The 13,252-nt window shown below is 41.4% G+C and overlaps 1 protein-coding gene across 6 annotated transcripts in view; it reads left to right on the plus strand.

The window, feature by feature from the left end:
- NCOA6 (nuclear receptor coactivator 6) overlaps positions 1-13,252 on the plus strand; it is a 96,751-nt gene that overhangs the window by 69,514 nt on the left and 13,985 nt on the right. For all 6 annotated transcript variants that reach the window (XM_087818776.1, XM_087818775.1, XM_087818778.1 and 3 more), the window contains 4 exons: positions 998-1,119; positions 4,152-7,130; positions 10,272-10,340; positions 13,012-13,048. In XM_087818776.1, coding sequence (XP_087674902.1) covers positions 998-1,119; positions 4,152-7,130; positions 10,272-10,340; positions 13,012-13,048 — 3,207 coding nt within the window. The remainder of the gene's footprint in view (positions 1-997; positions 1,120-4,151; positions 7,131-10,271; positions 10,341-13,011; positions 13,049-13,252) is intronic.

The following is a 13,252-nucleotide window of genomic DNA, read 5'->3' on the forward strand; positions in this document are numbered from 1 at the left end:
AAGAAAGGTGCAGCTAGGTGTAAGATTTCAAGCAAAATGAGGAGTGTGAGCACTCTGGTTCTTCGGTGATATTAGAAGCTACCATTTTTCTTCATTTCCCTCTAAAAATTTTAAGCTACACCCAGGTAAAAATGAAAGTATCCCAAACCCAATGAGGATGTCTGCAAATATGCATTCTGCAGCAAAGTTAATTAGCTTTTTCTGGTATTCTCCATTTTTTTGTTCTGAATACCATTTTCACCAGCAACCTACAGCGTCTTGCCAAGTACTTTAAATGTGGGAGCCACCACTGTAATATCCATGAAAAAAAGACAATCTGGACTGTGGTTGAATTTTATACACCAGAGATAGTGTGGTTTTGCAGGAACAGTACTTTATAATGTTGATAGCCCAAACTATGATCAAGTGTTAAAGCATCTAAAAGATTGCACATGCCCGGGTTGTGGGCTCGATCAATGACTCTCTCATCATTGATGTTTCTCTCTCTCTCTCCCTCGCCTTTCCTCTCTCTGAAATCAATAAAGATATATTTAAAAAAAAAAAAAAAATTGGAGAAAGCACTTTGAGTAAATAGCTGTGCTATTAGATTAAGTAGATTTTAAAATTTATTGAAATTGCCAGATTGTTTTTTTTAAGAATTTTGTATTGAATTTTAGAGAGGAAGGGAGAGGGAGGGGGAGAGAAACATCGATGTAATGATCAGCTGCCTCCTGCACACCTCGTACCTGGGTTCGAGCCTGCAACCTGGGCATGTGCCCTAACTGAGAATTGAACCAGCAACCTTTCAGTGCATGGGATGACACTGAACTCAGCCACCCCGACCAGGGCCCAGATTATTTTTATGCCAAATATTAAATATTTTATGAGACTAGGGAGATGTAAATAATGGTAGGGATGATCATACAAACAGATTTTAGTTCTTCAGAAATAGGGGAGGGGTTAAGCTAGTTTTGTGTATGAACTGTACATTTTACTCAAATGTGCAACTTATTTTTAGCACCCCAGACACTCGCCCAGCTGGTCTAGAGGAGGCCGATCAGCAGCCATTGCCTGGAGAACAAGGAATTAACTTGGACAACTCAGGCCCTAAACTGCCAGAATTTGCAAACCGGCCACCAGGTGATAAAATGTTAAAGATTATATGCTTGTCATTGTTTTTATAGCATTACAAGACTTCTCTTCAGGGAAACAATAGTATATTATTTTGTCTCCTAACTACATTAGCAGTATTTATCTAGTATTTGGAAGCTTTGCCCTGATAGTAAGTAAAAATTTCAAATTATAATTTCTGAAGGCATATAGATTTTGCTCTAATTAGTCTTTAAGTCCTCATAAGATCAGACTGAAATGTCAAGTGCCTCTTTATTCTTGTCAGTATCAAGGTTCTAGTTGGCATCAAAATGGAATATGATTACATGGAAAGATATTTTCACTCTAATCCCGCTTGCCTGCGTCTTTCCTGCAGCCTTTCCTCCTGGGACTTTCTCAGAGCAGAGAACTGCCAGAGTTTAAAATAAGTTTTTAAATAGAAGTTTTATTATGAATCGTTAAACATAAAAAAATATGTAAAGAGTCATAAAAAAGACACTTGTGAACCTACCACCTAGCCTAATAATAAATGGGACCAATATTGTTGAAGCCCCTATGTTATACCCCTCTCTGAATATAAAATACTATCCTCTAAATGTTGAAAAATTATGTTGAAAAGGAAAGTTTCCAAAATTCATTCATTCCAATCTAGGCATTGCAGAACCAAGGCCAGCTGCCACAGTATGTATACCTGAGCAGTGATTTGTAACCTTCCTCCCCTGTGACAACAGTTGAAAACACAGAAGCCTGTCACATTTAGGACACTCTCTATGTGTACAAAGGATTATGTTTGTTTCTTCCTCACAAGTTACTCCACCATCTTTTTGGCATATTAAGTGAGAGTGGTGTCATTTTAGGGATAAACTTTTATCCACCCTTAACTTATGTATTTTAAAAGCGAATCAAAAAAAATTAAGTCCATCATGATTTCAGTACTTCGTGTTATTTATTATAAATTGTTTGTGCATGCCACACTTCTCATCAGTGAGTTGCAGCAGCACAGTTGAGGCTGGGAGGTCACTAGTCTTTGGCAATAACGTATAGAAGGCATTACGAACAGGAAGGTACCTACTTCCGTCAGACACATCTCAATTCTTGTTTTATGAATCCCAGTGGTCCTCACACCTGGGATTATTGCTTCCTTTCTACAGTTTGCAAACTGGGAACCTACAGGCTGAGTTTAGCCTATAATGTGTTTGAATTGTCATGCAGTATCTTAAACCAAACAAAAACCTGAATTTAAATGCCTCTAGACAGAACATTTGCTCTGCGGTTTGACTCTGTCCACAGGACTACTTCTGTCTTATATCAGCCCACTTCTCTTCACAACCATCCTGACCCCTAAAGGCATATGAATTTACATCCCTTGATTAATAAATTTGGTTCTTAATTATGTTATATGCACTGTGTGTGTCCTGGCTTTTCCTCTCCGTCATTCTGTTACAGCAGCCCCATTCTGTCTTATCATTAGTGTCCTTTGGACTGCTGCCTCCAGTTTCTAGAACTTTATAGCAGCCATGCCCTTAGCTGTTACTTCCAAGAGGCTGCTGTATTGTCTGTGCTACGCTCTTTGGTATTTACTGTACTGTCTGGTGGCCTGATTTTAAAAATACAAGGCATTTGTGTCATAGCCCTGACATCAAGGGGCTTCTATAGAAATTACAATTTTCTTAACATGAGAACCTGAGTTAAACCTATGGAAATGCATGTTATTAGCTTTATAAATGTAAAGAAGTTACTTGAGCCTAAATCAAAAAAGGGTTTTTAAAATATCTTCAAAACTGGATTCTGCACATTGTACTCATTGGTCCCAATGAGTGGAAATCTTTGTCCAGAAGACATTAATTCAATGTTGAGCACAGGGTCTGACCCTGTTTATCAGCAGCATTTGGTAGCTGTCTGTGAAAATCTTGAGCCAGCATTTCTTCCAACTGCTAGAGCCAACCCTTCTTATTCCTGCACCTTCTTAAAACTTTCCAAATGTGTTTTACATGCAACAATGGAATATAGTTTGTGAAATTATATCACAGCTATATGCCCACTTTTTCCCATTGAACCACTTTTATTCTTGGTTAATGTTTTCATCCTTTCTGTTGATTATGTAAGGTTTTGGGTCCAAAACCAAATAAAATCTTCACAAAAGAATCATTTGAAGTGTTGCCTTCTACAAATCTATAGGGCACTGTCCCTCAGAGTTCTTTTCTTGAAATTATGTTTTATTCCTGAAGGCTACACTTCTGACTTACTTATTCTTCAGTTGTGGATTCATAGAAAATAAAATTTAACATGTAAAAGAGTAAATGAAAGTTAATATCCATAAAAAATCTTCAGTGCCCTCATTTTATTTTCAATATGTATATCAACTTCTCTTAGCTCCAACTATTTATTAAACTGATTTACATTGGAAGCTCAGTTTAATTCAGTTGGGTTCCCCCAAATGATTGAACCTGAGGGATACAGCATTGTGTGTGGAGCCAGTGGATTGGAGTAATTTTAAATCCCGCTTAAGGAATTGAATCCTAGAACATTATATTTTACTTCTGCTGAAAGAATTAAAAGACTATCTTCGATGCTGGCGTTTTCAACAAAACCAAGCCTTAAAAAAATTAATCTCTGCTAACAGAAAAAGTGAATTCTAATTGCTTTATTTCATTCACAAATACAGTGAAATATTTATACCTGCATGAGACCCCAGTGCTGGGTGGTCAGTTCCTTGCTATTGATGGAGTTTTTCTCGTTTCATCTAAATGTTTGGCTGGTATGAACTCACAGCGCATAGCACAAAGTGTCTATCAGAATCTTAGTACAGTAATGCCTCATTGAGACCCTAAAGACTGAAGAGCTCAAGTTCTTGATGCTTTGCTTTTTGCTTCCTTAAGCAGTGTGCCCTTTGCTTATGTTAAAAAATGGAGGGCTGCACCTGTCCTCCGGGAGCAGGCATGCCTGAGCTGTTTGTGCACAGTCTGTGCTGCCTAAATGAGTATTGCTTGGCTATACTCTGAAGGTAGCAAAGCTTTTCTTGCTAAAAATCTAACTTCCCTGATTTTGGGGGCTTGTTTTAGGTTATCCTTCTCAACCAGTTGAACAGAGGCCACTTCAGCAGATGCCTCCTCAGCTCATGCAGCATGTGGCACCCCCACCACAGCCACCACAGCAGCAGCCACAGCCACAACTGCCACCACCACAGCAGCAGCAGCCACCACCTCCCAGTCAGCCACAGTCTCAGCAGCAGCAGCAGCAACAGCAGCAGCAACAAATGATGATGATGCTCATGATGCAGCAGGACCCCAAATCAGTTAGGCTTCCAGTCTCCCAAAATGTCCATCCCCCAAGAGGTCCCTTGACCCCAGATTCCCAGAGAATGCCCATGCAACAGAGTGGCAATATGCCTGTCATGGTCAGTTTGCAAGTGCCGCCATCACCTGATAAACAAAGAATGCCAATGCCTGTGAATACTCCTTTGGGAAGCAATTCAAGGAAAATAGTATATCAGGAAAACCCACAGAATCCTTCCAGTTCACCACTGGGAGAGATGTCCTCACTTCCTGAAGCGAGTAGCACTGAAATACCATCTGTCTCAGGAGGCCCAAATAACATGCCTTCACATTTAGTAGTTTCCCAGAATCAGTTAATGATGACAGTGCCCAAACCTGGACCATCACCCCTTCCAGCAACTCAAGGTGCAACTCCCCAGCAGCCCCCTATAAATTCCCTGCCTAGCTCTCATGGCCACCACTTTCCGAATGTAGCTGCTCCAACCCAAACATCTAGGCCTAAAACACCAAACAGAGCCAGCCCCAGGCCCTATTATCCTCAGACACCCAACAACCGCCCTCCCAGCACAGAACCTTCAGAGATCAGTCTATCACCAGAAAGACTCAATGCCTCCATAGCAGGACTGTTTCCCCCACAGATTAATATTCCTTTACCTCCTAGGCCAAATTTAAACAGGGGCTTTGATCAACAGGGTCTAAATCCAACAACTTTGAAGGCCATCGGGCAAGCACCTTCAAATCTTACTATGAATAATCCTTCCAATTTTGCTGCCCCACAGACTCACAAATTAGATTCTGTGGTGGTGAATTCTGGAAAGCAGTCTAATTCTGGAGCAACAAAACGGGCAAGCCCAAGCAACAGTCGCAGGTCTAGTCCTGGGTCCAGTAGGAAAACCACTCCAAGTCCTGGGAGACAAAATTCAAAAGCCCCTAAACTTACTCTGGCCTCTCAGACAAATGCAGCGCTGTTGCAGAACGTGGAGTTGCCAAGGAATGTATTGGTCAGTCCCACTCCTTTGACCAATCCCCCTGTACCTGGGAGCTTTCCTAACAACAGCGGGCTGAATCCTCAGAATTCTACCATGCCTGTGGCTGCCGTGGGAAGCAGTCTCGAGGATAACAAGGAGAGCTTGAATATGCCTCAGGACAGTGAATGCCAGAATTCCCAGGGTAGGAAGGAGCAGGTAAACGTTGAGCTAAAAGCAGTACCTGCCCAAGAAGTTAAAATGGTTGTCCCTGAAGATCAATCCAAAAAAGATGGGCAACCTTCGGATCCTAACAAACTTACCAGTGTCGAAGAGAACAAAAATTTGGTGTCTCCTGCTATGAGGGAAGCACCAACATCATTAAGTCAACTTCTTGACAACTCTGGAGCTCCTAATGTGACCATTAAACCCCCTGGGCTTACAGATGTGGAAGTAACACCTCCAGTAGTTTCTGGGGAGGATCTGAAAAAAGCATCTGTCATTCCCACACTGCAGGATCCGTCTTCTAAAGAACCTTCAAATTCCCTAAATTTACCTCACAGTAATGAGCCGTGTTCAACCCTTGTGCATACAGAATTGAGTGAGGTCAGTTCTAATGTTGCACCAAGCATCCCTCCGGTAATCTCAAGACCTGTCAGCTCTTCCTCCATTTCCACTCCTTTGCCCCCAAATCAGATAACTGTTTTCGTAACTTCCAATCCCATCACAACTTCAGCTAACACATCAGCAGCTCTGCCAACTCACCTGCAATCTGCACTAATGTCAACAGTCGTCACAATGCCCAATGTGGGTAGCAAGGTTATGGTTTCTGAGGGACAGTCAGCTGCTCAGTCTAATGCCCGGCCTCAGTTCATCACACCTGTCTTTATCAATTCATCCTCAATAATTCAGGTTATGAAAGGATCACAGCCAAGCACAATTCCTGCAGCCCCACTGACAACCAACTCTGGCTTGATGCCTCCCTCTGTTGCAGTCGTTGGCCCTTTACACATACCTCAGAACATAAAATTTTCTTCTGCTCCTGTACCACCTAATGTTCCCTCCAGTAGTCCTGCTCCAAACATACATACAGGCCGACCCTTGGTCCTTAACTCACGAGCTACCCCTGTTCAGCTTCCTTCCCCACCTTGTACAACTTCTCCAGTAGTCCCTCCTCATCCCCCTGTCCAGCAAGTGAAAGAATTGAATCCAGATGAGGCTAGTCCTCAGGTGAGCACCTCAGCAGATCAAAGTACTCTGCCCTCTTCACAGTCAACTACAATGGTTTCTCCCCTTTTGACCAATAGTCCAGGCTCCTCGGTCAACCGGCGAAGCCCAGTTTCATCTAGTAAGAGCAAAGGAAAAGTGGACAAAATCGGCCAGATTTTGCTAACCAAGGCATGTAAGAAAGTTACAGGCTCTCTTGAGAAAGGGGAAGAGCAATATGGTACAGATGGAGAGACTGAAGGCCACGGGCTTGAGACCACAGCTTCTGGGCTCATGGGAACAGAGCAGTTACCCACAGAGCTGGACAGTAAAACCCCAACGCCCCCAACACCCACTCTGCTAAAAATGACCTCTAGCCCCGTGGGCTCGGGCTCCAACTCAGCAGGACCCAGCTTACCTGGCAGTACTCTCCCTACCAGTGTACGCTCGATTGTAACCACTCTGGTACCCTCTGAGCTCATCTCCGTGGCGCCGGCTACAAAAAACAATCATGTTGGCATAGCATCTGAGCCGCTTGCGAGTGGTCTAGTGGAGGAGAAGGTGGGATCCCATCCAGAGCTTCTACCCAGCATAGGTATGTACTTGGGCGTAGCATCATCTCCTCCTGTCCATTTTTTTAAAAATATGTTTTTATTGACGTAAGGGAGACGGGGAGAGAGATAGAAATATCAATGATGAGAGAGAGTCATTGATTTGGCTACCTCCTGCACACCCCCTACTGGGGTTCAAGGCCAGAACCCCTGGCATGTGCCCTGACCAGGAATTGAACCCTGACCTCCTGGTTCATAGGTCGACACTCAACCATTTAGCCACATCGACTGAGCCTACTGTCCATTTTTTGATGACCTGTTCCACAAGAGAACGCATAACTCCCTTTGTACTTGGAGGAAGAAGATTAGGCTAAATGGTAATAGTGATATTTCATTTATTGGAAATAAATTGGGAAAATATACTTTTAAAATCCCATGTTAAATTTACATTGATGAATGTGGCCCTGAAATAATGATATGCTTTCATTTATATAGTTTTTCATTTTACAAAGAAGCTTTTTTATGTATGTTTCTTATATCATCTTCATACCAAACTATGTTAGGTAGCCCACAATCCATTCTGTGGGTGAGTAGATTGAAGCTCAGAAAAGTTCGGTATTTGTTTAAAGTGTATATTGTGAGCCTCGAGTTTGGCATTGTCCCTGAAATGTAAACAGCAGCTTCTGCAGGTTCTTCTTACCATGGTAAAGATGCTCTCAACAGTTTCAGAGCAGGGTTCTCCTAGCTCCTTCCTCGCTGTACTCTATTCCAGAGACTATTCTGTCCAGACTGGCTGCTCCAGAGGAGAGCTTTCCAGAAAATCTGGTTTCATGACAGTAGACACGGGAGGAGCAAAGTGCTTGAGAGACAGATAGGCTTGGGCTGGTATCACAGCACCAGCATTTTCTAGCTGTGAGGGCTTTTAGGCAAGCTCCTTGACCACTCTAAACTTCAGTTTCCTCTGTAATATGGGGACAATAATAGTTGTAAGCATTCAAAGAGATAATGCATATAACATGTTTAGCACAAGACTAGAATATAGTAATCATTTAGTAAATGGTAAGAGAAGTGTTACCAGTTTCTTTCTGATGCAGTGTCTTTATAAATTAGTCTATTTCATTTATATGTATCTAGCTCAGATTATTTACTGTGTTAAAGTGACCTAACAATGGAAGCATAAGTGTCCTTACACCTCCCCCACTTCCCTTCACACCCTTCCCCCTCACACACAAATATTCCTCCTCCTCTGCATCTTAAGTGGTGCAGAAGCTGTGTTTCTCTAGGGTGGAATCAGCCAGACACTGCCAAAGCTAGGAAGGACGTTTGCTGTGTCCTAGGTCAGCTAATAGTGTCTATCTTATTTATGCAGCCCAAATGCTTTGACTGCCTACTTCTGAGTGGTAAGCACTCAGGACAAGGGGCAGAAAGAACACAAGCTTCAGGGTAATATCAGAATTCAAATTCTAGCTCTACTGGTTACTAATCACAGTGGGATAAATTCCTTAACCTCTTATAACCCCATGTGCTTCACCTGTGGAATGGAGATTGTAATTCTTGCTTCTCAGAATTTGTATAAAGATTCAGTGAGCCTAGCACAAAGGGGCCAGGACACTGCCTCATAGAGCTCTGGAAAGGTTAATTCCCCTTCTCCACCTTTTTATATCAGTGTTCAAGACAGAGGGAGGGATAAAGGCCGTTAAGGAGTTCACTGCCCTTGCAGCAGATAGAGACTCACAGGGCTAGGTGCTATAGGGTTCTGGCTCTACTTCTGTTGAGGTAGGTGAGCTCTAAGAATTAAAAAGCAACCTAGTAAGACTTAAATATATTCTCTGCTGTTAAATGTTTCCATTCTACTTCCTTTCAGGGAACTTTTCCCTCTGGTACCAAGAGAATAGTGATGAAGTGATTAGAAAGTATTTTTATCTGGATCATATATAACCCTAGGGAAACCTGTGAGCCTTGGGAAGATGAACCAGCAATTGGAAAAAGTTCTTAATTTTAGTTAAAATTGTTTCCATTCTTTTTCAAAGGGCTGCTGTGCTCTTACCTTGAAAATGTGAGAAAGCAATACTGGAGTTAAAAGCAGAAGTTAAACAGTAGTTTTAAGCTTTATCAGATAAGCATACAAAAATTCTTTATACAAATACATTATTGACTTTTTACCAAGTAGCGAGAGAGATCTATAAAATTTATAATTTCCACAGGAGGGTAAAACTTGTTGCAGTTTATCTAGGATGTTAGACTGAAGTATCAGGATGGGAAGACATACCCTTGAGTGACTATGGCATATCTCTGCCCTTAATCTTTACTGTATGATCCAAGAAGTTTCCATTCTATAGTATATTGTGTATTCTATTCCATTCCTCTTCAAGAGCCTAAGTTCTCTCTGTCCTTCAAAGCCTAATTCTTATGTTTCTCCCTTTAATGTACCCTTAGATTTCTCAGTCTAGAATTGATCTCCCATGCTTTGGACTCCGATAGCACTTTATATGAATCTCCTTCATATAACATCACAGTGCATTCCAGATATACCATATGTGTATATCTTTAATACTAGATTGAGTTCCCAGTGGGCAGAAAGGATGTAATTTGGTCTCTTAGGGTGCTTGGCACAGTACCATGCCCCTAGTAAGTTCTTGGTACCTGCTAGATAAGTAAATGACATATCAAATTGATTTATTAAGTATGACTTGAATACCTGCTTTCTGCCCATCACTCTTGCCAGGTGCTGTAAAAAAGTACAAAATAAATCATATGGTTCATTTCGAGTCTCAAGTAGTAGAGAGATGAGACAGAATTTTTTAAATGGTAAGGTGAATGGTGTAATTCATTGTTCCTCTGAAGGTGGTTTGGGTTGCCTACTAAGGTGTGCTTTTGGGTTTTTTAGAGACTGGACAGATTTTGACCCCAAGAAGCAAAAATTGTGGGTGCTGTTGTCCTCAGAGCCACTTCCTTCCTTGGTCTTTGTACAACAAAAAGGAAAGACAAATATCCCTAGTATTAGTCTGTACTAGTGTTGTAGTAGTTAATTTTTGAAATACAAGTTTTGAAATATTTCAAAACCAACTTCAAGTACTGCTCTCTAAGAGTATGTGTATTTCAGCAGTTACTTAGCCTTTGATTCAGTCAATACTTTCTGTTTTGTTAAGAAAATAAAAGGCCTATTTTTTTTTTTCTTGCCTTAGCCCCTTCACAGAGTTTAGTCCCAAAGGAAACTCCAGCCACAGCACTGCAGGGGTCTGTTGCCAGACCAGGTAAGGCACACTTTGGAAAAACTCTCCAAGTGGAATGGGTTACAAGTGAAGGAACTATTGCTGTCCTCAATGTGCCAGGAAGTGGCTGAAACTATCCTATCAGTTTGCTTCCGAGAAGGCTTTGGTTGAGTGGCAGAGCTTGTGCAGTACTACTTGAAGTTATTTTCCCTCTGACCAGCTTACTCTCTTACACATTCCTAGTGTTAGCCAAGGAACTCAAGAAGAGCATCTCAAAGCCCATTGTCTGTCTCTCCTCCAGCCATGGGTGGTTCCCATTGCAGAGTTTGCCCTGTTCCATAATCCTGACACTCCTAGCTGGCTAGAATATGGTAACTTACTGGGGTGACAAGCGTTACTGCACTAAGGTAGTAATTGCATTATCATGAAAGGAGTGGAAGCTTGTTTTGAGAACCTCTGCTACAGTTAGGTAGCCATTCCTCCAGGGAGACACAGTCATTTCAGTCATCTCTGGAAGGCATTAAGTTTCTTTCCATGACCGAGATACTGTAAATAGCATTAAGGATGGTGTTTTTGGAAGGTGGAGTCCATGGTAATTGGACAAATAGTTGCTGTGGGACGCTGGGTCAGCTCTGAATGCATGAGGATCTTGATGGCAATAACAGCACTGCCTTCACAGATTAGACTGCCAAACAGATAAATATCATAGGTATGTTACAGTTTAGTCTTGTCTGAGTCATTGTCACTGTAGGTTATTCAAGGAAAAAAAAAGACTTATGACTGCTTTCCACAAGGAGGTTAGAATCTCATTTACAGCACAGTTCATATACTTGACAACATTTGTAAGCAAAAAACAACCATGTTTAATTTTGTGAGTCCAATCCAGTAAAAGTGAGTTATAACTTGTGATTATGTTTTAAACCTGCTTCAGGGTGCTCTATCTCTGGTGGACAGGACTTTCTACTGCACAGTTTTTGGGTAAAATCAGGCCTCTGAACAAATAAACGAGCAAAAACATTTCAACCACACAGACTCTTCCTTAGCTAGCAACTGGCCACATGATACCTGACATTGATGGAACAGAACAGATTATTCAGAGAAGGGGTTATGATGGTAAGCCTCATTTTTGGTGAGAAAAGGAGCAACTGAAAAGGGGAAGGGGAATTCTTCCCGTCCCAACATTTTATTCTAGAAAATGGGCTTTACCGTATCATGTGTCCTCAGAATAACTGGCCCAAGAAAACCTGTTCCTTTTAAGAGTTTGACTTAGATGAATCTCCTTAAAATACCCCCAAATCTACTAATTGCCTTCACCAAACCCCTTTGATCCCATCTTACATGCATTAACTGTGATAGTGTTAAAAGACTCAAACGCACTGACTTTTGTTCCAAAAGAGCAAGCTAGTGATGTTTTTGTAATCAACCCTCATTCGACAAGCCATTTTCATTTTTGAGCACACACTACCTAAATTTCTTTGCTCCAGCAGAGCCAGCAAGGCAGCAGAGACTCAGTGAGTTGGCATCTGTTTCTTGGGGAGGGGTTTCCATGTTGTGTGTGTCAGATCGGGGAACTAAGTGGCAAATAAGAAGCAAGGATTCTCTTCTGCCAGCATCTTGCTTTAAAGGCAGAGTAGTCCAGCCTTCTTACATGAAGGCTGCATGAACATGAGCACCATAGTGACAATAATAGTAACTAATACTGAGCTATTACTAAGTTCAGGTGCTGTACTGAATTTTTTATAAGTGATATTTCATTTAATCTTTGAAGTGGGCAAAGTGGTTATCAGATAAGGCATTGAGCACAGAGAGGTCAAGTAATTTGTTCAAGGTCGCATGGCTAATAAGCATTGAGGTCAGGATTTTAACGTAGGCACTCTGCCTTCATTGTCTTCAAGGAGGTTACCATGTAATCAATAGGGTATGTTAAACATGTATACTGAGTCTGAGGTGCTAAGTTCCCTAAAAGCAGGGATAGGGCTGTGGAAGACCAGAGTCAGGAGAGGTAACTGCTATCTGGTGCATCCAGAAAATCTTTTAGAAAAGATGAAACTACCTAAAGACATATAATGGAGGAAGAAGTTTTTCTGCTGGTGCTGAAAAAGAATTGCCTGGTAAACCCATAGGAGGCTTACTTGAACAAAACTCTGATAGACAAGTCACTGAGATTTTTCTTTCTTGGAGGGCATTGCTTGGAGGTTGAGAAACAAGAACATAATGGGGTCTGTAGGCAGAGCAGTCTGCCTTCTAAAATTCTGTGAGGAAGTCCTTTGAAGGAGAATGCATTCTTAATAGATATTTAAGACCTATTGGAAGATTACTGTCTTTTTTTAAAAAAGTGTCAAAAGGATGGAAATATTTCAATAAAAACAATCTCTTCTACATGAGAGGAAGAGGCTTATTTTACTAACCTATTTATACCTGGGTGAAATGTGAACCAGGCAGTATGAATTTAGTTTTATTGATCCAAACAGGATTATTTCAGTGTGGATTAGAAATAAAAATAGACCAAGTAAGCATCTTATGCCCCAGATAAAACTGAGTTGTGTCTGTGCCAGCTCTGTCTTTGTACCACGTAGGGAGAGGATACTGCTGGGCACAGAGACATGTTAGCCTCCATAGGGCATTCAGAATATTGCAGACACCTAGCTTCTCCCTGTGGACATACACACTATACACTTTCACATCTCATTTCTGTCCTTTGTATTTTTTACAGATATCGAGGCAAATGCTTCCATAGTCTCTGGACAAAGGTAAGATGATCATTTCTGCAGACTTAGCATGAATATGGCATAAGCCTCTTTGAAGGATATCTGCTTTCTCAGCCTTGAAACCTCTTCTAAAGTAGGGAACTGTCATGAGTCCTAACCTTTCAGAGGTGACATTTTTTTAAATAAAACTTGGTGGCCAAATGTCTACCTTTCTTGATTGTTTTGAAAACTAAATGAGATAATATG

Source organism: Miniopterus natalensis, chromosome 7 (genome assembly GCF_054644295.1).
Source record: "Miniopterus natalensis isolate mMinNat1 chromosome 7, mMinNat1.hap1, whole genome shotgun sequence".
Classification (NCBI taxonomy): domain Eukaryota; kingdom Metazoa; phylum Chordata; class Mammalia; order Chiroptera; family Miniopteridae; genus Miniopterus; species Miniopterus natalensis.